The 24,572-nt window shown below is 40.1% G+C and overlaps 1 protein-coding gene across 2 annotated transcripts in view; it reads left to right on the plus strand.

Annotated features, from left to right (window-relative positions):
* dok6 (docking protein 6) overlaps positions 1-24,367 on the plus strand; it is a 55,318-nt gene extending 30,951 nt beyond the window's left edge. Inside the window, exons 3-9 of one of the 2 annotated variants that reach the window (XM_044104503.1) lie at positions 3,398-3,512; positions 7,076-7,195; positions 9,898-10,087; positions 10,482-10,620; positions 12,000-12,105; positions 18,034-18,066; positions 19,993-24,367. In XM_044104503.1, coding sequence (XP_043960438.1) covers positions 3,398-3,512; positions 7,076-7,195; positions 9,898-10,087; positions 10,482-10,620; positions 12,000-12,105; positions 18,034-18,066; positions 19,993-20,153 — 864 coding nt within the window. In that variant the 3' untranslated portion in view covers positions 20,154-24,367. The remainder of the gene's footprint in view (positions 1-3,397; positions 3,513-7,075; positions 7,196-9,897; positions 10,088-10,481; positions 10,621-11,999; positions 12,106-18,033; positions 18,067-19,992) is intronic. The other variant, XM_044104504.1, reaches the window with a different exon arrangement.
* Positions 24,368-24,572: the final 205 nt, after the last annotated feature.

Consider the following 24,572-nt stretch of genomic DNA (forward strand, 5'->3'; position numbering starts at 1 on the left):
TTTGTGGCTGTAGTTTGAGAGGCAATTCAGTTCTTTCTTCTTTCCCGTGATAATGAGGCAAATTGGTGAGGTTTTCCTTCCAGTTTTGTTTTTATCTGTATCTATTGATGTAGCCACAAACCATCTTGATGTTTTGATCCACTCTGTTTGCACCATTTGCTGCCACAGTATCAGTCATGTATTGTGAATTAGACATATCTCTGCCTACTACATCATGCTGTCACATGAAGCAACCTGTGTGGCTGTAAACTGCCCCAGTCTGAGGCGTTGCATCCATCCACGCTGTAGTGAGCGATGGGCGCGCGCATGCACCGCTGAACCTGGTAATGCATTGCCACCGAGATCCAGAAAGGTCCCGTCTCGGGGCTTCATTCAACGCTGCACTGGTGGCTGATTTACACAATCAACACAAAAGGGGATTAGAATGTTTTTTTTCCCCATTCACATTTTTTTCTTTCCTTTCCTTCTCTCTTCCTCCCTCCTTCTGCGGCATTCTCTCTCTGCAGATCACTGGTCCATGCTTTAAGAAAAATCCTGCATATTTTGGGGTATATTTTTAGCTTCCTGTAGAGTTGTCCTGAAAGCCTCTTGAGCTCTGGTTTGAGTCAGCTAATGCGAAAATGTCAAGCTGCATTAGAGCACAAGTGGATAGATTGCATATTTGTGCTATTAAGAATAATGCAATAAGGAATGATTAGATTTAGTCACATATTGACAGGTTTGGGTTCTACATGCAGCTCTGGGGAAAAAAATTAAGAGACCACTGCACTGAACCCCATTGAAAACTTCATGGTTATTCCACCAAATATTGATTTCTGAACTCTTCCTGAGTTAAAACATTAGCATTGTTGTTTCTAAATGAACATAAACTTGTTTTCTTTACATTATTTGAGGTCTGAAAGCACTGCGTCTTTTTCGTGATTTTGACCGTTTCTTATTTTCTGCAAATAAATACTACATTTTTGCGTGGAATTTCGGAGACATGTTGTCAGTGGTCAATAGAAAAAGGAACAATGTTCATTTTACTCAAACATATACCTGTAAAAGTACAATCAGAGTCTCTTAGTTTTTTCTAGAGCTCTATAAGTTGTTGAGCAAAATGATTTTTTTTAAACAGGATTTAAAAATGCGTAATGTAAGAGAGGTTCTTGTCCACAGGGAAAGTTGGACAAGTTGTCTTATTCAATAGTGTAGAAACAAATTACTAGTTTTCTCTATGCATCTACCTGGACATGGAAACAACAACCAATTATTCTACAGACTTTATAATTGGAGTATGTGGAGTTAAATGATTTCTGATGTAGCTACCTCATTTAAAGGTAAAAATAAAATGAACAATAAAATCCTAAAATGAGGTCAAAAATGCACATTGAAAAACAAGCTAATGGTCTTAGTGTGTGCTATTACATTGGACTGCAGCATTTTGGACCAATTGAAGCTGATCAGTCTGTAACTGTCCAATGTCAGCATAAAAACTACTGCAATAGTCCAGGTAGGTTGAGATGAAGGCATGCATTATGGGTTTTTTTTAGGTCACTGTTTTTTAGGCGTCTTAAACTTGCAATTATTCTTAACTCAGAAAAGGCATCTTTAAGGAGATCATTTATCTTTTCATATTTAATCTGTTGTCCATAACTTACAGGTGCTTTTTTTAATCATTTACATGAATGGAACACATAAAATGCAAATAACGTTGCTCTGATGTACCCCACATGATAGATGGGATTTAAGTAAGACAATTATGGAAACAAATGAAACCATACACACACCTGCCAAAGTGTTTGCTGGGACTTTTGATTATGAAGAAATACAAATGTTCCTTTGCTGCTGCATGTGTCTAAATGTTTTTCTAAAAGTTTTATCTACTTTCTTCAGTTACCAGGTTCATTGCAAGATATAAGTTGTTCTCTCCTTTGTTGGTCATCAGTAGCAATTAAATGTTCATTGCTCAAACTGAGGGAAAACGTCTAATGAATTTGATGCATCTTAAAAACAGACCAGTAGAATTAGTTGTTTTGTGTGTTTTTTTCACCCACAAAGCTTTTGGAATAAACAGGTGCTTTGAAATTCCAGGATATAGCTTTTTTTTTTTTCTCTCCACACATCTGACATTGAAATCCCACAGCCCAAAAACACCCAGAAGGATGCTGCTGCACAACATTAATCATCCTGGAGGTTATCCAAGAGACATAGTAACCTGGACAGGTCACTGGTCCATCACAGGGCCAACACAGTCACAGGAGACGCATTCTGAAACTCACTCTTAAGGTCGGTTTAGAAGTGCCAATTCACCTGACACCGAAGTTATTGGACTGCAGGGGAAAGCTGGAGAAGTCAAGCAGGCATGGAGACAACATGCAAACTGAGTCATTCTTGCTATGATTTTAATCATGACTGCAGAGTTTGAGAATCATGTATTAATAATCTGTAAAAAGCATTTTTTTCCCCTGAATATTGTTGACTTGAAAGTTGCTGTATATAATTGTTTACAGCTTGAAAACTCAAGCGGTTTTACTCTTGCCAAGGCTTGCTATGTGGCAGGAAGAGCGTTATGCAAAACGTCTGAACTACATAGTCACTAAATATCAAGAACAATGTTGTGCACAAGATTGATTCCCTTGGAAAAAAACAACAAAAACAAACAAACCCAGAGGCTTGTGGAAATCCCTCAGCTGGGCCTGAACATTGAGCACTGGGTACCTAACTGTAGAGAGAAATTCATTACATGTCACCCCATCGAACAAAGAAATGTGTGGTCCAAATTCGGTGTGTGTGCAATAGGGTCTGTAACCTTTAGCAGTCAAACTTTACTGTATGGGCAATGAGCCCAGCTAATTCATTTGTAACAGTTTGGCAAGAGGCCTATAGTTAGAATACAATAGACTACATTAATGTAATGGGCCTTATCTGCTGGAGACTGCGAGTAGCAGGAAGGCTGTTGAATGAAATGTCCAGTGAATGCTGGTGATATTCAATAAAAACGTTATCTCCTCCTTTTTTCATTCACTATGAGCCACCTGGTAAAGTGATTTTAGATTCTTATGATTGGTTTCCTCTGTATTAACTGGAAGAGTATTTTCAAGGAGACGCACAACAATGAGGATGCCTTGTACGCAGCAAGCCTCTGCAGCTGCATATTAAACATCGTACAGGAGTAGAGCAGCTAGCTGGCGTGTGTGATTTCTTCCTGTTCAAATTAGATTTTTAAGCCTCATAAAATTGCTTGGTGTGATTTGTTCTTTAGGATCACCTTCCTCTGTTTAAGTTTACAGCTCTACATCATCATCATTAAGTCCCCGCTGCACTTTCAGCAAAAGCTGTGGAGGATACCAATTAAGCCGTGCCGTTATTGCTTTAGTGTTAATTCATATGCTGCTGCTCTCCCTGACTTCTGTAGATCACTGAGCTCCATAACATCAAAAACATCACACGGATGCCACGGGAGACAAAGAAGCACGCCGTCGCCATCATCTTCTGCGATGATACATCCAAGACGTTTGCCTGCGAATCAGGTGAGTGTCCTTTTCTTTGTGCAAAAATCTAATTAGTTGCTTTCAACCACAGTAGGAGGAAATAAGGGGGGAAAGGTATTTTGTTTTGCTTCTGAAGACGTGCTATGCGATTCTAATGTGGTTTGGGAACAAAAAACAAAAAAAACAAGTGTGGTAGAAGAATAAAGCATGTCGGGTTAAAACAAAACAAGACAATGGAGGCTATGGTGGATCTGAGTTTAGCCAAGTGATGCTCATTTGCCACCATATTAAGAGGTTGGGAGATGGGTTCTGAAATATTGATTTTCATTGTGCAGGCATGAAAACCAATATTGGGCATAATTTGTGGTGTTTTTCAACCCTGTTATGCACTGTAACGATGGAGATTGCATCTAATGCGTGGGTGGAAAGCCAAAGAAGCTCCAGACCTTCCCAAGCATGTTGGAATATCTTTATTTAAGCCTAAAGCTGGGCAAAGAAAATGAATCTATGCATTTTATTGTGTTATTTCCCGCTAAGCTGATTTGTGGAGTTGGGTTCCCTGGTTTTTCAGGGATATGGATCTAATTCATAAATGTGGTTTGATCTATTTCCCCATCCAAATCGGAACGGTTTCTTTTTGTTTCGCCTTCTCACAAAAAATATCTTTTAGCTTCCTGATTTCTTGTTATGACAGTTTACTTCAAAAGAGTACTCATGTTAATTTTCAAATGTTACAGAATGCTCCTTTAAACGCCATAGTTGACCTGTAGTAGTGAAATCACACAACTGACATCCAACCAAATATAGATACAGATATTTTTCACACTGTTGAGTATTGACACACATTGCCATTGGAGTGTTATTTGGTGGTTAGACAAGTACCAATAGTTGTGTTGAAATTAAGGTATTTGTTTTCCAGGTGGTTCTGAAGTGAAACAAAAGTTGAATAACTAGAGAAAACACTGTATGCCCACTTGTAGGTACAATAGGCATACAGTGGGTCTGTGTCTCTTGTTAAAGTCCCAACTCTTTAGCACCTCTTTTGTGAACTTGTACATTAACATTTTTTTTAAGTTCTGAAAAATCTCTTTTGGTTATTATGCACTAATTTCTTTTTTATAACGTATTTGTTGATATGAGATCGCACTCGGTTTGCATCACTCACTAAATGAGAGCTGGTTAATGCAAATTCATCTAAAACATAACTGCTATAAACAGTTAGTGTGGTTTGCAATAGTAATTGTAAAATCTTTGATGAACAGCTGTACAAGTCTGTCTCTGTCAAAAGCACGTCTCCATAGAAAAGACTTTTCAAAGTAAAATAAAAATCGACTAACTTGCCTGGGTCACAATATCAGTAAAGAACACCTTTCTTACTGCGACCCATAAGCCATATGGGAAGATCTTTTGTGATCAGCGAAGGTCACAAAAGATTTGTCAGACCGGTTAAGCTGAAAATGAGAAATGAGAATTTTCCCAGCCTTTACATATTACAGAATTAAATGGTAAACTTGTGTTGCATAAGAACTCATTTCATAGGATCCTAATTTGGCCTGCTGCCTTGCAATGTCTAACGGTGTGTTAATGCAACAATGAATATTAACCTCTAGAACCCGACGGACCCACCGGTGGGTCCAGCTGCCATGTGACCTCGGCTCGCTTAGGGTGTAAGAGGATAACAAGCACTGTGCTGTTATTTAAAGACATCATTTTAAATTTGCATGAATAAATGTATTTATTTTTTTGCATGTTTTATTTAGGGGGGAAAATAGGAATGTTTAGCAGTTATAAATCTCCCCTATTATGTTACTTTTAAAACACAAAACCTTTGTTGCCTCCTCCCAAGCAGCATGCTGTCAATGAGGCACGGAACGAAGCGAGCGGAAAAATAAAACAATCGCGCATTTTTGACAGCTCTGGGTGCAACTGTCAAATATGCACATAAAGAAAGATGAGAGCGTGACCTTGAGTTATGACGACCATTGAGAATGTCAGCTCCTTAAATTCCACCGAGGAGTTGCCTCTGACAGATATGAATGTGAGCAGATCTACATATTGTAACCGTCTGTGTAATGACTGCTGCTCTGCTGCCGAAAAAAGAAAAGCGTCTCCTGATTTGATTCCTGCATACCTGACTCTGGCTTGCCGTGTGTTTGTAAACACTCATTAACACAAAAAGTGGCGCCGTTTTCCCCCTCCTTCACTCACCTACACATGAACAGGCGGAAGACGTCTTTCTGCCGCGTCTCCTGATGGGCTACACGTAGCGTGGCCTGGACGCCGCTGTGCTGATGAAGTGTTTGTTTGGCTGATTTTCCACTCGGTGGCCTTAAAAAAAAGTGTGGGAGTTTAGAAACACTTAAAGGCCACAGCAAGGGGAGTTAATGAAAGCACGAGGAAAGAGCTGAATTGCCAGAGCTGCTGTGTTTCTGCTTCCTCCTGTGTGTGAATAAAGTGCTTCGAATAACAGCCGACCTTTCCTTAACCCTTCTGTCCAATCTGCATTTTCCAGTTGATCTAACAAACAGGCTGTTGCGTAACGCCACCATTTACACCAAATGCTCTCCAGTGATTGAATGCCTCTCACACCCGTTCTGTAAGCTTTTGAACTGTATTGATTGACGGAAATAAAAGCGGGTCAGTAACGGCTACAGTGCCACAGTTCCAGTTCCTCTTAGCTTTTCCTACATTATTTTCATTTTTTTAATCCAAACCTTATTAGAATTTCATTTGTTAGGCCAACACAAAGTAGCACATGTAATTGTGACATAGAAACTGTTTGTAGTTCAATCTCGTGAATATTTCATAGAAGCATTTTTTGCTTTAATTACAAGTTTTTGTATAACACCCAACTTTGCACATCTGCACAACATCGTCATTGCCACAGATTCCCAAATGGATATAGGCCTGCACTTTGACTGGGCCATTTCAACACATGTTCAAAATTATGCAAAGTATTAAATTTATACTTTGCATAATGTTGGTGAATAATACAATTTATGAATCAAAAATTGTATTAGATTTATGATTTATGAATTTATTAATTGTACACAGATTAAACGGTTACATACTCTAGCTGCACAATTAATAGTTATTCTGTCACCAGAACCTTCTGCCTGAGCTGTGGATCTCTGCAGCTCCTCCAGAGTTACTGTGAGACTCTTGGCTTCTCCTTGGATGTTTGGCGGATTACAAATTAAGACCATTATTAGTTTTTCCTCACTTAATAGAAAAAAAAAAGCCACTGAAATATCAGACACAGATTTTGAGATTGGAATATTGGAACCATTTCTTTAATGATTGTCTTAAACGTTTTGCATAAACATATTTCTGATTTTCAACTTCATCCACCAGTGAATGATGGTTGCAGCGTTTTTTGTTGTTGTTTTTTTTAATCCATCACTTTATTATGAATACTCACTCAAGGGATTCATGTTTGTATGAAAGCACCCTGAGGTTGTTATAATCTTACTGCATTTATTATATATATATATATATATATATATATATATATATATATATATATGTACAGTCTGTATGTCTGTATATATATATGTACAGTCTGACATACAACTGCACTGACTCTTCACTGCTGTGTGCAGAGCTGGACGCCGAGGAATGGTGCAAGCTGCTGTGCGTGGAGTGCCTGGGTACCCGTCTCAACGACATCAGCCTCGGAGAGCCGGACCTGTTAGCAGCAGGAGTGCAGCGGGAGCAGAACGGTGAGTGCCCAATTAGTCCCAGCTAACACACGCAGCTATTCGGGGTCAATCCCTCTCAATCAGCCCTCCTCCAAGCACTTATCTGTTGCGTATGGGGCCTGTTTGCATTAAAGCAGCCGAGACTTCAGAGGGTTAGGGGAGTGAAGCGGACAATGTCCAATTAGGCTCTGCTAATAAGGGCCATTTTTGTCAATATTTGATTTCAAGTCCCCTGTTAGAGAGTTTTGTTGTATGAGCTCACTATCCTCCAGCTTTGGGCTTCAGAGGTTTGTTTTGATGTGGGATGTTAAAGGAAACCGGCGTGTATATGCACGTGTGTGTGTGTGCGCGTGTGTGTGTGTGTGGAAGTACAGGTCACAGGCTCTGGCAGGAGCTCTGTTCCAGGCCTAATGAGAAGTGCTGTGCATTACTGGCTTCCCTCGTAATGAAGCTTGTCATAGAGATGGATGAGATCATGGCTCCTAAAGCCGTGCGAAATAAATGTGCCTCTACAAAATATTCCACTCTCAGGAAATGGGAATAAAAAAAATAAAAAATAAAAAAAGAAGAGGAAGCTCATTCACTGTGTATAATTTGTAAAGTTGTGAAGCAAATTGAAAAGGCAACAGTCCAAACGGAGCAGTTTAGAGTTTTAAAAGAGCAAGTAATTGAAAAAAAAAAGAAGAAGAAAAGAACTTGCTTTCGTTTTGATGGATTTTATTTCCCTGCAGCTATGAAGCGAAATTGTGCTCCTCAACTATACTTGGCCTCTTTTATGTAAGATATCAGAGTGGAAGGTTTTGACACAACCCCTCTTTGGTTTGTTCAAATAAAGCGTTCACGCAGTGCAAGATTGAAGCACCCTGAACCAGCACATTTCTGCTGCTGCTTTGAGTGAACACAGAATCTCCAGCTTGTCGTTTAAACTTCCGATGCCTCCAGAACAGCAGGGGGCAGAGTTTATTTCTCCAAACCCTAGGGTTAGTGAAATGCCTTGGGAACATAGATCATGATATTGTCTATAAGATATTGTCTATGTTTCTGCTTTCTGGATGGAGAATTAATTTACAAATAAGGTTTGCATTGGAAAAACAAGCTGTTTTAATAACTGAAACCCATCATTAGCAAATATAATGAAGCTCAGACTATATAATTATGCAATAGGAAGGGAATGAAATCACTTCAGCAAAAACACCTGGACGACATGCCAGAGCATGTTGATAAATTTGCAGTTGAAACCGGATATTTACACATTTTGTAAAAACAGTTTTTAGTGTTTGGTAGAATTGCTGCTTCATCTGTGTGATTAGGGTCAGATGATTTGTTGTCCTTCCATCAGTTTCTCATCATAGTTTGCTGGAGTTTGATCCATTCCTCCTCTCCTGAACTGGTGCAACAGTGTGGGCTCCCACACACATTTTCAAAAGTTTACTCTGATATTGAGATCAAGACTTTGTGATAGCCACTCCAAAACACTGACTTCATTGTCCTTGGCCCACTTTGTAAACAACTGGCAGTATGCTTGGGCTTATTGTCCATTTGGAAGATCCACTGCTACACAAGTTTCAACTTACTGGTTGGTAATTTAAGATGTTGCTTCAATATTTCCAAATCATGTAATTTACCCATTCAGTGATCTTTTTTGGGGGTTTTTTAAAGTTCATACCCACACAACATGAGGTCCCCACACTCATGCTTCAGTCTTCATAGTTCAGATGGTTCAGATGGTATTCTTTCCTCTTTTGTCCTTCCAGATGTAATGATGTTTCCACACAGCCAAGCACTTCGGTCTTAGTTCCAACAAACCACAGGATATTTTTCCGGAAATGAACGTCTTCCTTTTTATGCCCGAGTGCATTTGAAAAATTTAATCTGGCTTTTCATATTTGGAGTAATGGCTTCCTTCTCACTGAATAGCCTTTCACACCATGTTGGTACCGAACTCTTTTCACTGTGGGTAATGACACTCTTCTGCCAGCTTCAGCCAGCATCTCCACAAGGTTTTTATTTTTTGCTTCTTTTTGTCCTGGGGTTGATTCAAAACACATTCAGCTTTGAGACACACAACACATTTGGACTTTAACATGATGTTTTTGTTTGTGCATAATTGTGTGAACAGGTGAACCTGTCATCACCATCAGGCATCTGGAAATTGCTTAAAAGCATAGTAGTAATCTTAGTGTATGTCAACTTCTGAATTTAAAAAAAAAAGTAATAAGAGAATCTCTCTGCTGTTACTTTAAGTCTGTATTTTAGTATTTATGAACAGAGAATATGTTGGTAATCCTGAGAGATCTCAAGCAGGAAATGTTTAGTCTGATTTAGGGCTGGAACAATTAATCTCATTAATTGTGATAAACTTATTATTGAAATAATTGTCAACTAATTTAAGAATCAACTAATTGTTAACTGGAGTATAAAGACTCTAAAAAACTTGGTCAAAGTAATATATCCAGAGCAGGAGTTAACTAAATATATCTGAAAATATTAGAATTAGAATAATTTGCTCAATCTTGTTATTCTCTCTGAGATTTTAGTCCATATAAATACATTTAGTAGCTAGTAGATGTTCAGTCGTGGGTAAAAAGTAAAAAGATGCTCCGATCACAGTTTAGTGGGCCAATACCAACTTCTATTTGTTGTAAAGTCGTAAAGTGGTTTCGCTGAGTGAACTTTTACTATGGCGTTCAAAACGTGGATTTTTTTAATCTTGTTTATTTCAGAACGCTTCAACGTGTACCTCATGCCCACGCCGAACCTGGACATCTACGGGGAGTGCACCATGCAGATCACCCACGAAAACATCTACCTGTGGGATATTCACAATGCCCGCCTCAAGCTCGTCATGTGGCCCCTCAGCTCCCTGCGCAGATACGGCCGGGACTCCACCTGGTTCACGTTCGAGTCCGGAAGGTGTGTGTGTGTGTGTGCTTCCGCTGGCTTGTATAATTTAAATGCCATCAGCAAGAGGGAGAGCCCTCCCATCCCCCCAAAAAACTAAGAAACAAAAAAAAGCAGAGTTATGGAAACGCAGTGACAACTTTTCACAAAGAAGCTTTGAAAACGAAAAACATCCTGGGATATATGATGCTGAGGCCTTCAGGCGATGATGATGATGATGATGTGACAGGCTTTTCTCTGAAACTGTCTCAATCTGTGTGTGTCTTTTGCCTTCAGGGAGTGGAGAGAGTCCTCACTGCAGCCCTAAACATTCAACCATGCATATTTGTAAATGAGCAATCTGAGAGTGAGCGCAATCAAAGTGTCTCTGTGTGTGCGTGTGTGTGTGTGTGTGTTCTTGGCACAGGATGTGTGACACAGGAGAGGGTTTGTTTACGTTCCAGACCCGGGAGGGCGAGATGATCTACCAGCGGGTCCACTCGGCCACGCTGGCCATCGCCCAGCAGCATGAGAGGATGATAGAGGAGATGGAAAAGAGCTCCCAGGTACACTTGTGTGTTTTGGGTTTGTTTATCTCTTATCAGCTGCTGCACATTTCATTACTGTGGTTATATTTCAGAGCAGGACCATTTTAGAGTCACTTATTTATTCCGTACATTGCATTTGTCACATCGGTCTCAAAGAAACCGCAGAGAGGTGTGTATAAAAGCTGCAAAATGGCTTCACTCTCTACGTGGTTGATCAGAATTGTGTTTTTTATAGACACGTGAAGTTAAGAAGTGTGTTGGACCAGGAGCGCTCAGACACCCCAGAGTCTTGGCCTTCTCTCCCTCTTTCCCTCACAACAATCATTCATCACTTCCTTCCTTCCTTCCTTCTCACTGTCATCTGCATTCTTTGTTTACATCGCCATGCCCTGTGTCTGATGAGCCTTGACCATATGGCCATTCTCCTGGACCCTGCAATTTAGGGAACATTTCCAAAAGCAGCCGCTGTCAGCGATAAGAACTGTGCATGCATTGCAATTTTTTTTAGCATCGGTACATTTTACACCTTCAAAGTTTCTTTCTGAAATGTACAGCGCCTTGCAAAAGTGTCCCTACCGCTTTTTCTGCATTTTCTCACACTGCAAACATAAACTTCAATGTATTTTATTGGCATTTTAAACTAAGTAGGTGCATTATACATAGTGCACAATTGGGAGGTGGAAGACAAAGTGAAAAATAAATGAAAAAAATGATTTTCATTTGTAGTCATAATTTTGTGGAAGCACTTTCCCTCAAAAGTCGCAACAGAAAAGCAGCCAAGCGATCTATGGTAACTCTGGAGGTGCTCCAGTGATCTTCAGCTCAGGTGAAATCCTATTTCTATTTGTTGTGCGCTCTACAAATTTGAGCTTCAAGAATTTTGCAGAGCTAAAAATTCTTGATGCTAAAAAAAAAAAGAAGATTTATGTTCAAAGCCAGCAGACACATACCCCAAAGACTTGCAGCTCTTTGGCTGGATACAAATGCATCCCACACTTTTCAGATTTATGTTTGTAAAAATATAAATCATCATTCCAGTTGCGCTCAATGTTGTGTTGGTCTGTTACATGCACATTGAAGCTCATTGCATTAGAAAACATGCAGAAGATTAAGGGATCCCGATACTTTTGCAAGGCACTGTGGGTCAGGATTTGGAAGTTGGGAAGACAAAATCAAATCCGCAACACGCCAGAGGAAAAAAAAAAATATAATAATAATAATCCCAAATGAATCCCTGTCTTATCCATCAAACACTTTCTCAGCCTGGAGATATGCCGCTCAGCCTTCAATATGTGCCACTATTCACACCTTTTCATGCGTTGACAAATGCAGATCAGCTTTCTCCCGAAAGTGACAGAAAGTTGAGATGCACTGCTGTCTGACTCTGTCTGTTTCAGTTTCACTCCAGAGAGACGCTAACCAAGTCCATCTCCCTGCCACGCAGTGCCTACTGGCAGCACATCACACGCCAAGCCAGTGTGGGGGATCTCTACAGTTACCAAGGTACACGGGAGAATTTACTAATTATCAAAATCACCGTGAAGCTCTTCGACTTTACCTGGAACTAAACTGAGATGGAGATCATAACAAACACGGCTAATGAGGATTTTTACAGTGACTGACCTTTAGCTGTGCAGAGAGTGCATTCAATACATAGAGAAGGTAATAAAAGGTTAATGTATTTTGACGATACTATTTTAATTTTTATGTAGACTATGACAGGAATGTATTAAAGGGGTTTATTTCTTTGCTGATGGTAATTTCTTTGCTAATGAAAACCCAAAATTCAGTTTATCAACAATATTATGTTAGTGAAATAAAAGTAGGATTTAAATATAGCAATTGTGGCCTGTTGAAAAGTATATCCATGTACATCAATACATACTCAGGGTTCGTTTTGTTGTTCCCACAGTCCATGCCAAAAATTTGCATGGGTTTGCTTCATATTTCGCACGATATTCCAGTTGCTTGTGCACCATTTTCACCAAAACTTTTTCCTTTTGCTCAACTTTCACTTAATGTGCTTCAAATAGCACTCTTATTGGTCACTGTCTTTGCACCTTTTGGAGGTTGTCCAGTTTATTATAGCTACTTGTTTACCTTGACGTTAGGGTTGTATTAATTGATACATAATCCTTTTTACATAACAAGAAAATGAAAAATGAAACTTCTGAGTGGCCGACAGGGCAGTAGTTAGTTCAGACTGGGTGGGCATTTCTGGAATGTTTGTTGGATTTAAATTAATTTGCCAGGAAACAGTTACGTTCTTGCCATACGCAGAGCTTACTCACGAGCAAGGGATGTTTGTTATTCTCTCCTAGTTTCTGTGAAGGTTAGTTTCTGTTTAAAAGAAGTGAAAAGAGACCCAGCGTTTGACATTTTCCGAGATCTCTATCTTATATTGTGCTACGCCAAACCTTGACCCATGAAGACAATCTGGTTCTGCTTGTGGATCATTTTAAAGCTACAGTGGAGAAAGTTGCGGTGGGAGACGTGGGTTACCAGAAGGATCAAATCGCCTCTGTGAAGTCATCATGTTTGTAAATCTGCCATGCAGAATTATCTGGCGGGCCTACACAGACGAAAGCAAAGCGTTTTCGTTAACTTCGTTTCAAAACCGTTTGTTGGATATGTCAAGTCCGTTTCTTTTTCTTTTTGAAAACAGGGACTTACAACATCTACTGAGTAAGAAAGCCCGGTGAAGGTAGATTGATAATGTGGGCTGCTTGTCGGAGCAGGAATAAGACGCCATCAGTAACAAGAACACCCTTTCCTATATTTACCTGTTTCTCGCTCAAGATTTGAAGTTGCCTCTGACTTTCAACTGAGTACATTCAACAAATAAATGCATTCAACTGACCACAAATACATTAATAATGCAGCAGCTACTCTGTAGCATCCGAGGATGGCACCATGTGTCCTTTCCGTGCTCGTTTTCTGCACATGTACTTAAGGAAGTGTAAATGTGTGAGTATTTGCACGTTGTATGAGACCAGAGGAAGGAAGGTGATTAGTGAGCTGATGCGATTATCCTCTGTCCATGGTATTAGTTGATTAGAAGACTTATCAGAGGATTATGGGCCTTTTGGTTTTCACTGATAGAGCAAAAAAAAAAAAAAAAAAAGGAAAGGAGAAAAAAAAAACGAAAGCCAGGCAAAGATGAAAGTCGCTCTGACGTCATCATTTTCTTTTTAAAAGTGAAGACTGTCACTTTCCCCTCTCATTATCATTTAATTGTGTCCTGATAAGCTTGAAAGCAAGCTGTGAGCTCTCTGTTCCAAACATCAACATGTTTGTGCATCGCAAAAAAACCAAACTGTAGAAAACGTTCACCTCGGGGTTAATTCTTCGCCAGCTCGCTCTTTGCAAAGTCTGCTGCCAAACTCTTGCTCTGTAAACTACGGCGAGCAGACGAGCTTCTCGGTGATCCATCACCTTGGCACCTCGGTTCGCCCACACTTTCCTCGTGTATCTGTCCGGTTCGCAGCAACCTTTCCGCAGTCTTCTGCTCATACGGATGCAGCGCTGTCGTTGCGTTCCCTCGTTTCCCATGAATAAATTGAACGCATCAGTGTGTTTGAGGTTTTGTCGAACAAGGAGGTCTAGAAGGTGATTCTTGGGGGGGGGGGGGATGGGGGGGGGGTGCTGGGAGTTTAATTCAGACTGTGACATGTGTTTGGACTGTAAAAAGGCACGGGAAGACACACAACTCCTTTATCATGGAAACCTGTCATTCTGGGATGAATCCAACCACAGAATTACTGCATCGATTCCTCATGGACAACAGGTCTCTGACTTTTGGGAGGAAATTTACATCCTGTGGATATATAAGACGAATGTATAGCACAGTGGTTTGTAGCCTTTGCTTCCCCTACAGTCTTCCCAGCCTCTTTTACTCTGATGCTCTTAAATAAACATAAAAAATTTGGTGATTAATATAATTTAATACTCTATTTTCTATTTTCCTTAGAACGGCGGTTTCAGTGTCCTGCGTGCGTAGAGGGACCTCTTATAACAATCTGTAAAGAATATTTAAGTAAATTTTCAGTGTAATACTGTGCTACTGCGATAAAAACTTAATTCAATCTAAGTCTTTTTGTGCACCTCTGTTTCAGGGGTGCCAAAAACTGTGAATGCTGTTGGCACGGTGTGTTGTATGCTCCTCTTAAACCTAAATAAATCAACATTAATACATCGACATGACATTTACTCACCAGGTGCTCTAATCCATCCCTGCATGATGACCAGTGCTAACTTTTGAACTGTACACTGATAAAATAGTCCCTCTGCTCCTTACGGCCCAGAGGACGCAGCTCTCAATTTGCACAGAGTTTCACATTTGGACAACTCAGACCGCAGGTTTGTTTCTCTTCTGTACTTCTAGAATGACCTTAAATGACTATCCTGAGTGTTCATCTTCTGTTGGAGTACAACATTTCCTGCATACCTCTTGCACACTGAAGAGTCCTTGTTGCAGTTTCCCAGCCAACTCGATATTTGAATCAACTTAAATGGTTTGAATTAATTTAAAATTTAAGCAATCTCTCCAAATAAATATGGGTTTTCCCCGAATGATAGTGCCGCGCTTAAGTGTTCAGACTTAATGAACTTTACCACATTTCGAATGCAAACTCGGTGTGTTAAAGAACCACATCTTGCTTACATCTAAGGGGAGAAGAGTGTTTCTACACCAGCTTTGTACATTTAGAGAAATGTTCACTGTCTGTGCTGAAGAAAAGCATCCTCCCAGCATAATGCTGCTAATGCTGACCGAGAATATGGTTTGTTGTTTGTTTTTGTTTTTTTATGGTAAAGGGTAAAAGGGTATAAAAATAACGAGTGACACATGCAAATGCATTATTTGAATTTTTATTCCTACAAAAAAATGAAACAATACGTTGCTATGCCGGTTCATTTCAAAATAGGTGCTATTTAGTTTTGGTCGATCACATAAAACTCCTCAAACTGCATTTAAAATTGTGGTTTTAAATAAAAAAGAAAAAGATCAGCAATCACTCAAATCTCTGGGAAAAAAAAAGCACAAACTCACTTAGCATATTAAAAGAAATATACACATCTAGTAAAAAAAAAAAAAAAATAGGTGATTGTTTAATGCTTCATTACTCTCTAGTTTTGCCATTATTGTTGTAGTGTCATTTATTTCTCAATGGCAGTCAGAAAACAGGTTTTCTGGGCCTCTGTGGCTGGCTGTGTTTGCTCCTTGGCTCTTTCAGCTCACACATGATGAATATCCAATCAGCACAGTCAATTTGCTGAGTCATGCTTGGGTTGCTTTCAAATACCCTGTGGGTGTGGAGAAATAATTAAGGAACACGGCTCCTTTTCGCCCTGTTGAGGTTGATTCACCTGTTTGTTTGCTTGAGTTATCGGGGAACCAGGCACTAAAGAAGCAGAACTGATTCATTTTAATATGTTTTTACATCAGATTTATTTTTTTTTTCTGTTTCTGTAGCCAAAAACGTCCTAGAAATGCCTCCCAGAACTTTTGTTTACTACGATTACAAAGCAGAACAGAGCGTATTAGAAAGATGTCAGATAAATGTTTTATTCCCCCGGAAACTTGCAGTGTATTCTCCCTGAATACAATATATCTACTTTCCCCTGTCTTCCACCCCTGCTTTCTTAATGGGATTCACTCGTTTGCATTTCAGTGAAAAACTGCCATTTTCTCCAGGTTTGCTGACGCAAAGAAATAAGTGCACTTTAAAGTTTTGGAGCCGGAGAAGCAAGGTGCCATGCCTGTCAGAAATGGTTCAATTACCAGCTTTCATACTGGAAGGGAAAAGGGACAATAATCCATACGTTCTCTTCGTTCCTCTTTTTTGTTTACCCATTTACAAGTTGTCCCTTCATCCTCCTGCTCACTCTGTGCTTTATTGCACTCCAAAGTTTACTGCTGGAGCATTAGCAATTCTAATGAAATGGAGCGCTGTACTCTGTTTGATCCGCCCGGGAGTGATACTAAAGGGATTTTACCAAGAGGTGGGAAGAATCAAAAGACAGAATGATGGAAGAACAGGGTGATGACACATCCCTGCCTTCCAGCAGGCAGCGTGAACAATGTGTAGACGTAAATGCAAAATATGAACTCCTAAAAAGAAAAAAAAAATTGTGAATGGTACATTTGAGTTCTGCTCTCTTGTTCTGGATTAATTTATTGTCAAACTTGATGTTGACTAAATCAAGTTTTTGATGAGAGGACCAAGAGTGAGGGTGCATGTTTTCTAACCCTATGGCTGTTTAAAGCAGGGTTAGGTTATAAAACAAAATCCCAAACTTTGCACACCTCAGAGGGCGAAGTTCAATCCATCATCTGACAGTCAAAATAGTTTAGGGATTGCTGCAACCAAAACAGGATTGCCTGGCAGGCAAAGTAACCAGAGCATTAATCAGAGAAGCAGTTTAGAGGACCATGATGACTCTGGAGGAGCTGCAGGACAGAAACCCAGAAAAGTCCCATTCGTAGTTTACCATAAACCATGTAGGAGATGCAGCAAACAATTGGAAGGAGGTGCTCTGATCAGGTGAGACTAAATTTAACATTCCTGGGCAACATGCATCACCTAATCTGTGTTGGTCTGTCATATAAAATCCCAGCAAAATAAGGCACAAGAGCTGCTATCTCACATAATCTAGAGCCTGCGTTACATGGAGTGTCTCGGCTGTTGCTAGACTGCCATCTGGGCAGCTACAGTTGGAGGAAGGAAGGTGTGGACAGGTGTGTGTCAACATGCATGCATGAATAGCTGCTTGTGTATCCAGGTCTGCTGTTTCTTCCGCTTAATGTTTGTGTGTGTGTGTGCGTGTTCTCGCTGCCTGTCCTGTCTGCTCTGGCCCAGCAGCTGCCACCCCAGGCCAGATAGGATGACATGACCTTCCCCAGTAATGAAAAGGCACTGACAAATCACTGTCTGCTTCTCATAGTGTGAGCGCAGGAGGAGGGATGCTGACGCCAACATCATCCCACTCTCCTCCCCTCTCTGCGGTTCTCTGTGGTTTTGTTGTTATTTTCTCGCAAGTGTGTCTACATGTTTGTCTCTCGTCCAAAAGCAGGGCTCTCGTCAGGGGTCTGTCCCTAGACAGCCGTGTTTATGACTGAGAGGATGATGGGCTCTGCTTCACCCTCTCCTTCCTCTCTGGGCTCAATGCCTCGCATCTCTCTCTCTCTCTCTCTCTCTCTCTCTCTCTCTTTTCTTTAGCCTTAATTGGCCGTGGTTGAGGAGAGGGATTGTCTTGGCAAAGATGTGAAAAGGATATGCCTGGTTGCACACCAGTCGTTTCAGCGATCTATTAAATACAACTTGCAGGGAAGAGGGGAGCGTTCCTCCATCTTTACCCCCGTCTTTGTTTTGGCTTCCTGTAGCATGCGCTGAGCTGCATTTCCAACTTGGTATTTCTCTTTTGTTTCAGGGAGTGGTGGAGAGGAAAGACTAACAGACAGAGGTGTGTATGCATGACTCACCTGCCGCCGAGCATCCCATTTCGTTCTCATCCTCACTCACACCCACGCCAGCCCCTCTGCGCCTCCTCCCACCAACCATTCCCTCCGCTCACACATGAAAATGCTTCTTCTGTGCGTTTCATTCTCACTTCTCCTTTCTTGCATATCACCCCTTCCCTCAACACCTCTTTTTTTTTAACTAGACTTCTCTCTCCCTGTTGCTCTGACATGCACTCACCCCGTCACTTGACACTGATTACCAGCCTGACTGGGTCATGTTGTATATTCCAAGTCCCAGTCGGCGGAGTCATGGAAGCAATCCCGGCAAATAAACACATACAAACCACAAACCTCCAACGTTTTAATTGGGATTTTATGTAATAGGCCAACACAAATTACTGGTAGTTTAAAGTGGAAGGGAAATTATACAGTTTTATAAATAGATGGATGAAGGTACTCTGGTGAGATGAGGCTAAATTTAAAGTTTCTAGCCTATTGCAGGGCTGTTTGTGTATGGGGGGAAAAATATAAGTATAATTATTTATATTTGATATTCAGTTTGGAAAAACAATGTATCTGTAGCAGAACAGAAGAGAAGGCCTAAATAAGTCCTATTTCAAGTCTGCTACAAGCAATGGCAGCATAGACGTGGTATAAGGTGCACTGCATGGTCAGATGAGACCAAAACTATGTAAACAAAAAGGCAACACTGACATGGTGAAACATGGTGGTGGCAGCATGGTCCTTGTCTTAGAGAGTCCTGGTCACAGTCAATGGAAGAATGGACGGAGTTTACACAGGAGAAAACAAGAAAGAGGCTGCAAAAGAGTAGACACTACCCAGAGCACTGTCACGACTTAGAATGGTCCAGTCAAAGTCCAGTTCTAAATCCAGTCGGTAATCTGTGGCAAGACTTGAAAATTGTTTGTTCACATTTCACTGAGCAAAAAAAAAAAAAAAAAAAACTGAGAAATTGACAAAGATATCAATTTCCAGGTCTGTAAAGCTGCCATAGAAACATCTTCCAACATACTTCCAGCTGTGATTGCAGTGAAAATGTGTTACTGCAAAACAAAACATAATTTGCATATTTATCACTACAAAACTATGTAGTGTCTTTCTTTCACTTCACAGCTATGCACCCTCTGTGCATAGTTGTGAACCTATGTACAGAAACAACATGAAAGCAGGTTTATCACATGAAACGTAAGTGAAACACATTGGGGGAGGTCTGTGGTTGTGTTGTGACTGAAGGCGTGAGAAGGTGTGTGTGTGAATACTTGTGTTTTTGGATTTGCGCAAGGTTCCAATCAGATTCAGTTATCAGCTCCTTTTTTTTTTTGCATCTGCAACAGTTCTGGAGTTAAACAGAGCAATATTTTGAAGTGCAGCCACTTCTCTTGGCCTGCTTTGTTAGCATGAACTCACCAGGTCAAAGTTGATTATAGTGTTGTGTTGCTTTTATTTTTGTTTGTTTATTTTATTTTTTTGCACCTCCTGAAATATTGATCAGTGGCCACTTCCTCCTTGTTTTCGTGCACGATCAGCAGCTTGCCAGTCGTTCTATCCTCGGCCCACCTCCCTGTGCACACTTCCAAACAGCGCACTAATGTATTATTAATGCTCTCACGGTTAGACAGGAGCAGCCCTTCGCCGTCAAGTATCCATTACTCCCTCTCTGTGCATTTAACCGATATCAACTGCGGAGCAAATTGGTTCAATTAATTTGAATTAAGGTGCAGAGGGAGCCGGCAGGAAACGGGCCTAGGAGAATGACGCAGGGAAAATGAAGCTGTTTAACTGACTAGCAAATCTAACTTGGACTAAAGCGTCCAACTTATTTCAGGTTTTATTTGTTCTGATAGGAATGTGTCAAAAACTATTCTTCGGTGTGTTCAGCTGAGTTGTTTTTTCCTCCTCCCGAACAGGAGCAGGGCTGCCGAAGACCTTTATCCCCCGGGCGCAGACGTTCCCCAGCTTTCTGTCTGATGAGCCCGAGCAGGAGGAGAGGAGTCACCGCCACCAAGAAGAGGCGCCGTCGCCCTCTAGTGGCTGCGAATCCAGTTGCAGCCTCGGACCGCTTCAATGACAGGGAGCAGCTTTAGCAGCTGTGGACACTCAACCCGTCACTGTAGAGAGGATTCAGCAATCTGTATAGTGATACGTGTAATATACCTGTAGAAGCTGTAGAAGGATCCTGGAGGATTGTGAAGTGTGACTGCAGAGATAGCTTCTAAAAGTGCACCAAAAATCCCCTATGTGTTATTTAAAGTGTTTCTCGTCGCCATTGTTCTGTTTAACTCTGCATGACCTTCTACTTTCAAAACATTTTTTTTTATTTTTTATTTTTTTTTTTTTTTAAGCAAAGCACTTGGAGAGAAGTTAAAGGCACTTTTACCTAAAAATCTCCTGTAAAACAGCTTTAAGAAACTTTTTTTCTGAAGTTGATGAAATAACATCAGGCGTAATCCGGCAAGGTGCTGCCTCAGCAGCCAGTTCAAGAGAAACTCCACCAGTTTTGACACAAATCCCCCTCCTCGCCTCCCTACCACTCCCCCACCAGCTTTGTCGCGAGAATGTGAAATCGATCAATGCCTCACACAACAAAACAGCTTGATGTCCATGGCAGCGATGAATCAGCTAAACTTTTCTAATCGGCTTCAACCAGCAAAAAAAAAAAAAAAGTCATTCATAAATGGGTTGGGGCGGATCGTCGTGTCAGAGATGATAAAAAGCGCAGCCCTCCTGCAGGCTCTGCTTTAAGCTGCTGGCATTACTCTTCACTACAGCAAATTGACTTTAATAGCATCTGAGCCCTTCTGAATGTCAGAAGTTACTGATAAGCTGTTCATAAACAGAAAGGTGTCAAAAAAAAAGGGTCACATGATAGGTTATGCAAATCAGAGATATAATTCACATTTGGGGTCCATAATAAGCTCAGAGAATGCTTCTTGAGGAGGAAAACATGACACAATGTATTCAGGGACAGTTGTTTTTGATGTTTTAGTGTAGGTGTAGGGAATATATGTGATTCAGCAGAACCGCAAATACGAGTCTTTCCAAGGTTCCAGCTGGTGGAGGATGGAGCTAGGTTTTATCACTTCCAAGTCCGAAAGGTTATATATATAAACAAAAGAAACATTTAATATGAGAAAATGTTTACGTTTCCAGGACCTTTTCATCATTCCATTACCAAAAGCCCTTTATCTTGCATACAAAATTTGATGTGCAGCAGAAAACTGAACATCGAACATCACCCCGACTTTACCATTCTCTAATGTGAAACGAAACGGTAGCAGCATCGCACCACTGGGATTCCTTAACAGTTTTGATCTGCCTTGTGTCAGTCGATCCTATTCCCAATAAAATACATAAAGGCTTGTTGTAGCAATGTGAGAAATTGTGAGCTCTGCTCTTCTGGACTATATTAGACCAAGGTTTTAAACGCATATAATAAAGGTCCCAGGTGCCTGACAAGCCGTCAAGTCACTTTTTTTACTAAAATGCAGAATAGGAGCCCCACTTCATATGTTATTTTTTTTTTTTATCATGATTTGTAGAAAAACCTTTTTATTCATTCAATTAATCAACTCCTCTACTAGTAATAACACTGACAGACGCATCATGTCATTCTAAACTTGATCTGACCATCTGCGGTGTCATTGTCCTGCTCTGTTTTGCTCCCATTTCCTGCCTTTCTCGCCATCGTTACTGCCAAACAAACTCCTAAAATATTGGTTAAAAAAAGTTTAGAGAACATCATTGATCCGAGAATAAAGTGACAGGCAGGCGGGACAGAGACAGAAAGCCTCAATTACGAATCCATCTGTTCCTGCAGCTCCACTGACAGTGCGGCAGTATAAACAATACTTGGTAGGCTTCTGGTGTTTTGGCGGCTTGGATCATTCATTTCAACTTGCCCAATATGTGTGTCAAACAGAGAATCAGTCAGCCAGACTTTTTTTGTACCCACGATCTCTGCTAACAAGAGGTCATTGAAGGAAAAACGGTAGGTTAACAAGGCAGCGCTGCATTTTACTAACAAGATGCATTTCCTCTTCCCAGTGTTTTCAGGAAAAAAAAAGAAAAAAAAAAAAGAAAGATTTAATGGTTCTAAAAAGTGAGGCTAATGCAAAGTATGTTAAATGGGAACTTTTTATTGTAAAAGAAACACCTGGTCTATTAGAAAATGCCCCTTTCTATTTTCTTGTTGAGTTTAAACACTAAGGGTGTTAAGTAGAGACTAAAGTAGGTCTCAGTGAAGACTTTACCTATTGCCGCTAATCTAAGCATAACAACAACTCTTAATGAGGAGCCCCTTTGTTAGCTACAAGGTAGTAAAGGGAATGAAAAATAGTTCAAAGAAAGATACGATATGTCTGAGTTGTTTATTGGTTTTGCAAACTCCCCAGATGTGGTTCAATGACCTCTGTGGAGAACGGTTTAGGTTCAATACTAATATGTGCACCTATTGGCTAATTACTAGTGTTAAGAACTGAGACTTTCATATATCCAAACTAACATGTATATGAGTGCCCCCATGCAGATTTTGCTCTGAGGTAATGGCCGCTAACCGGACTAGGGATCACAATAGCTCATGCTGATTTATGAAACAAACCCAGATTTGTAAAATCCGTTAGCTACTTTATGTATCTCATAGCTGGGTCTTAAATTTGTATTAATGGGAAAAAAATTGCTTGTCACAACTATTTCTCATAATGGTTATCTATCCAGCACAAGGGCCTCTAAAGAGGCTCAAAAGGAAGCTAAATATTGCTGTGTGTTATGTTCTCAGCTGCCTTGTCAGTTCTGTAGCTAAAAAACAGACATGGTTTTAATCTCCTTTTAACAATATATTGCCTAAAACTTTGCTAAGCTATTTTAAAACAGCGAATCAAAGTATTTTGTGTGTTAGTAACAGAATGAGCGAGAGAAGGAATATTAGCAGTGTGGTTAAAATATGGTAATAATACTAAATCCATTTTCTGTTGCATGAATCAAGTATATTTTTTAAATACACACAACTCCACATGATAAAAGACCCTAGTGCCTTCAGATACTGACCGCAGATAGTGACAGCCAACCAAAGCGTATACTGGACTCTTAAGTTTGCCATTGTTACCTTAGTTTGTGATTTACTTTAAAAACTAAATAACTTTAGAAGATTCTGAAAATATTCTCGACCCATTGCTAGGTCATGTGTCTGGGGTTGCATTTTCTACTTTGCTGTCCACCATCACCAGAATCTTCCATGAGATTAGGCATGGGCTGGTATGAGATTCTCATGATAACCTTAAAGAAAAATATTAATTATCTAGTCACTGTGGGAGAAAAAAATATATATATATGTTTTACCCAAATTAACTGATTGTATTTAAAATAGCAAGGCAACTCTAGCTTAGAACAACAGTGACCTTAAAGTGAAGGCTGACTTTTACATCTGGACTATAAATTATTTTCTCAACCAGAATAATTTTTGTTTTTTAAATTAAGCATGAGAAAAAAACGTTTTAGCTTCAGTTTAGCCAGATGACCTAGCATACAGGAACAGGTGGGGGAAAGGCAACCCTGCTTTAGCCTCAGAAAACTCCAATCACTCCCAAAGATTTTACTGGCTTCTTAAGAATCAACAGGAATGGTAGATTATGGCAAGACATTTTGGATTCTGGTACCTGGCCCATGCCTGGTGTATTTAGTACAGAGATTGAAAGTTTTTCTCCTCTATAGCAGTTAAGTGGGTAAAAACGAAATGATTTCCATTGACAATCAAATGTAGGCTGCCAAACAGTTTTCTTCACGTTTGAGTCCTTTTGTTGTTGATGTTGTCGTGCCACCGCTTCATGCCCAGTAATACACTCCTATACCCAATTAGTTGGAAAGTTACAAGCACATTTTGTCTTAAGATACTTTTTATTTTTTATTTTTACAGTTGTTGATTTATTTATTCTTTAACAAGTGTTTCAGTTTAGAAAAAACATATGTTGAAACGTTTGGTCACAGTAGTGCCCTAGTTGTCTTGTTTTAGTTGCAGTGTGGTGAAATGTTTGTGGAATATTCCATTCCTGTTTGTGGTTGCACTTACTGAATCGCCTGGATTAAAGCTACAGCTAATTGTGCTCATTTGCCATTTCTTTTATTGTTTCCTGTATTCACTTGTTTGCAGAGATGTCGTTATGTTTTGTGTTCTCTAACTTTATATGTTAATAGCACTTTGAATACACTGGTTAGGACTGCAGTTTTCACAAATGTACATATGTAATGTTTTTGATGAAAATAAGGGTAATAAATTGAATGTTCATACCATAAGGGGGTTTGAATTTAGGCATAAATGTACAAACATACTCTAAACTTTAGAATACCTTTGGGGAAAGCGGTAAAGTTACAACCTGTCGTGGTTTTTGACATGGGCAGTTGCCCAGGGTGGTATTAGAAAAGGGAGCCCGTACCAAAAAAAAAAAAAAACTATCCGTTGGTTGTGCCTTGGTCAATTCTTCTATTCCTAGTATGG

This window comes from Gambusia affinis, linkage group LG21 (genome assembly GCF_019740435.1).
Source record: "Gambusia affinis linkage group LG21, SWU_Gaff_1.0, whole genome shotgun sequence".
NCBI lineage: Eukaryota > Metazoa > Chordata > Actinopteri > Cyprinodontiformes > Poeciliidae > Gambusia > Gambusia affinis.